The sequence below is a fragment of the Lissotriton vulgaris genome, chromosome 1_2, assembly GCF_964263255.1.
Source record: "Lissotriton vulgaris chromosome 1_2, aLisVul1.2, whole genome shotgun sequence".
Classification (NCBI taxonomy): Eukaryota; Metazoa; Chordata; class Amphibia; order Caudata; family Salamandridae; genus Lissotriton; species Lissotriton vulgaris.
Window position 1 is genome coordinate 220,586,872 of NC_141686.1, and position 4,027 is coordinate 220,590,898.

Genomic DNA, 4,027 nt, shown 5'->3' on the forward strand with positions numbered 1-4,027 from the left:
AACAATTTCTAATCTTAAGAACATAACATATATTAATATGCAAATGCTCAATTCTATATGATTAATTCATTTAGAGATTTATAGTGGGTAAACCTAATGAATGAATATGCCAGTATGGGATTTTAGAACTACTTTGGGAATAGCTACACATTTTGAAATTGACTCTAAACATAGAAGTAGGCATCAGACTTATCAAAGCAGTGCTTTGTGATTTGGGCCCTATGCTAATAGTCTAAAAGACGAAGGTGGATCCAAAACATATGGTCATGTTAAATCTGTTAATGAACCATAGCTTATGTATATTTTCTCTTGTTGTTTCCCAGTTAGGTAGACATTATCCAGCACAGCCATGGAACCAGGAAATGGAAGCACCATAAAGGAGTTCATTCTGTTGGGATTTACTAGTGACCCAGAGTTGCAGGTTCTGCTTTTTCTGCTCTTCATCTTCATATACACATTCACTCTTTTGGGAAACCTCACCATCTTGCTCATTGTTTCTTGTAACACCCAGCTCCACACTCCAATGTACTACTTTCTCACCCAGCTATCCATCCTGGACCTGGCATATTCTTCAGTTACAGCACCTAAGATGCTGGTTGACCTGTTAACTAGGAAGAAAACCATCTCTTTTTATGAATGCATAGTTCAAATTTACTTTTTTGGTGCCTTTGGCAGCACAGAATTCTTTCTATTGGCAGCAATGGCATTTGACCGCTATGCTGCAATATGTAACCCATTGCTCTACCCACTAATTATGACCAAAGGCCTTTGCACATGCCTGGTTGCAGGGTCATATACAGGTGGCTTTCTGCATTCTCTTATTCATGCAGGTTGCTTATTTCGGTTATCTTTTTGTGGGCCCAATGTCATGAACCACTTTGCTTGTGATTACCCAGTTCTTTTGAAGCTATCATGTACGAACATCTCCATAAACAACATTCTCCGCTTTTTGCTTGCTGCTTTTGTAGTGGCAATTTCCTTGTTTGTCATTATTGTCTCCTATTCATATATCGTCACCAGCATCCTCAGAATACAGACAAGAGCAGGAAGACGCAGAGCCGTCTCCACCTGCATCTCCCACTTCACCTGTGTCTCTCTCTTCTATGGTAGTGCTTTCTTAATGGAGGTGCGACCCAACTCAAGCTCTTCAGAGCAAGAGAAGAAAATAATAGCTGTCATCCCCACCATGGTGATTCCTTCTCTTAACCCCCTGATATACAGCCTGAGGAATAATGAGGTGAAAGAAGCTTTAAGAAAGATATTGTACAAAACAGTTTATTGATGTAAATCTTCCTAGCTCTTCAATGCTTCTAGCATGAATTCCATCCCTTCATTTTCCAGCTGATTTGTGACTTTCCCGAATAGGATCAACTGTATGCAAATTAGTCATGCCTAATTTGTTTTTCAGATCAGGTTTCAGCATCGAACAGCTCCTCCTACTTATGCAGTTGGGTTTTCTGCAATCTCATTTAAAAATAGTAAAACAGAATCTCACATTATAGGTTTGTGGGCACAGGCTTACTGTATCCCTATCAGCACATTTACACATTTCTTTTCAGTGACTGGCATCACAATCTGCACCCTACACCGTCAGTGCAACTGATAACCTGGAGGAACCTAGGCTTCCAGTACCTTATGGAAAACCCACATGGGCGTACAGTATAACCCGTTGTGAGTTCTACAGAGTGGAGTGTGTTACTATGCGATGTAACCTGGATGGTGCCTTCACTTGGTAGATGGTGTATTGGAGCTACCATGTTATTCAACCTGTACAATGGTCCCTGCTATTTTACACGCTGCATCATAAATAGTGATGTCTGTCTCATTATCTACCCACCAGCCATATAGTACACTATGGGTCTGATTCCTACACTGCGTTTTGTAGTACGTACAATAATACTCCACAAGTACACAAACATACCACCAGAGATCCCCACCTCCAAATATCCTGTCTTTTCCAGGTAGACATCTTCAGCCTGGAAGCAGGGAGCTACACAAAAGGAAGTAAACAATGTTGTAGTAAATGTAGAAATTACTAGAGAGAGTGGTGGGAAAATAGAGGGTGAGTGCTCAAAATGGATAGAAATTTAAGGGGGGGATTGAGAACCCACAACATCACACCCGCAACATCAATACAATTGCAGTACAAAAAATACACTTCTAGAGTTACAACTGATACTCATATCAGAAATCTACAAAATTGTTCACAAAACACTCCTTCCCCCCCAGTGAAATGCTTAGCACAAAGCGTTGCTTTGCACCTCTGCCATGAGTACTGGACGAAATTTATAGAAACCAGGGCCAACATCACTTTGGGCCTCATTCCTTCTACAACGGTCACAGGACAGTCAGAGTTGCAGTGGCACCGCAATTTGAGTGTGGTGGTTGGACTGCCATAGGACAGCCACTTCTGCTAGATGCTTGGATCTTGTGGCATGGCAGTCAGGTGCATTGATACCCTTGTAGTGCCACTGTGGCACTGCAAGCATATTACAGGTTGCCTTATCACCAGCGTTTCCATGGTGGTGAGTCAGCAATGAAAAGGGTGGTGGAGAGGCAACGCAGTAGGCCCTAACAGGGTGTCCTGCAGCTCCAGGGCCTGAGGGTGCATGCAGGGGAGCATATGTTGTGCCCCCGTAGCAATATGCAGCCCACTTCCTGCATGATGCGGCATGCGCCACGTGGGGCATGCAGCACTGTTCAGGAACATGCTGGGGCGATGTCACAGCGGTGCCTTAGACAAGCCCTGCTGTGACACTCCTGCAGTACCACCCGCCTGCCAAGGATTCAACTCTGAATCCAGTACCCAGTATGTCCACGGCTGTGGCTGGTCTCCAGTAGAGCACTGCCAAGGTGCACCGACCGCAGGAGGACCTCCAGGTCATAATAAGGCCCATTGTACTTGCTCAAATGCACTCAGTATGCTTATACACGTAATATGTAGATGTCCCAATCTACAGTGCTACTGACAGGAAGTTCTAGCCGGTATCAATACCTTATTTTAAAATTATATCACACTATTTTTGGCATACATCCTCCTGGGATTATCTAACAGGCAGCAAGCACACTTTCTTCTGCTTGTGACAAAGTGATTACATTACTGTATGTGCATCTAAGTTAGTGTCATGGCGCAGGAGGTAAGAAATGACCCTGGACTGTAGTGCATATCCCAATATATTATGGGAAATTCAGCATATGGAGAAATGTTCTCCGTTTTCTATCTCACACACTCTAACATAACATAGTAGCCAGCTGCTCCATCCTCATAGTAAAATTTTAAGAAAGGACTTGCAATATTTATTGCTAAATGAGCTTAGCAATTTTTTTGTTATCACCGTACATCGTCGGAATTTATCGCAGAGATAACGTGCTATTAGCAACGTTTATCTCAAATGCAATATAATATCCGCCGATAGCGGCTCGATGCGTGAATATCGCTGGAAATCCAGTGATATTCAGGCCTTAATGCCAATAGGGTCTTAACCTGAATATCTAACTCCCATTGGATATACAGGTTAAGAAGTGGTCTGAGCAGGTGTTAGATTTTGGTGATAATCGCTCTTAGAGCAAATTTTTTATTCGATGTGCCTGCGTTGATAATAGGAGATAGCGATGTTAGCGACTGCTTTCAGTCGCTAACAGGTTGGGTACGTCCACTTTGCATGTCATTAGCGATAAATATTGCTGACATGCAAAGCAGGCCTCAAACCGATTGCTATCGCCTACAAACTGTTGCTAACTGCTGTTAGCGACAGCTTGCTAATTTGGCCATGAAATTATCGCCGCTTTAGCAGGAAAAAGTCCTGCTAAAGCGGCGATAAGGCCCTTGATAATATGCCCCTTGGTTCACCTGGAAGGTTCCTAATAATTAATCCTAACACCAATAATAGTGCAAGATACTTCAGTCCTTTAAAGTTGCTGGAAGGAATGGAGAGAGTGCGTTGGATGTGCAATTGGGTTTTAGTGATATTTATGTAATACCTACATGATCGACTTTTCTGCACTCTCAGCGAGCAGTGGTTGTAGG

The 4,027-nt window shown here is 42.9% G+C and overlaps 1 protein-coding gene across 1 annotated transcript; it reads left to right on the forward strand.

Moving 5' to 3' along the window:
- The first annotated feature begins 349 nt into the window (after positions 1-349).
- Positions 350-1,282, forward strand: LOC147735060 (olfactory receptor 5M5-like). The gene has a single exon (XM_086953745.1). The coding sequence runs from the start codon at positions 350-352 to the stop codon at positions 1,280-1,282; it is 933 nt and encodes a 310-aa protein (XP_086809871.1).
- The last annotated feature ends 2,745 nt before the right edge of the window (positions 1,283-4,027 follow it).

Bases quoted from the DNA above. Each gene is read 5' to 3' on its own strand.
- LOC147735060 (XM_086953745.1), top strand. From the start codon at position 350: ATGGAACCAGGAAATGGAAGCACCATAAAGGAGTTCATTCTGTTGGGA.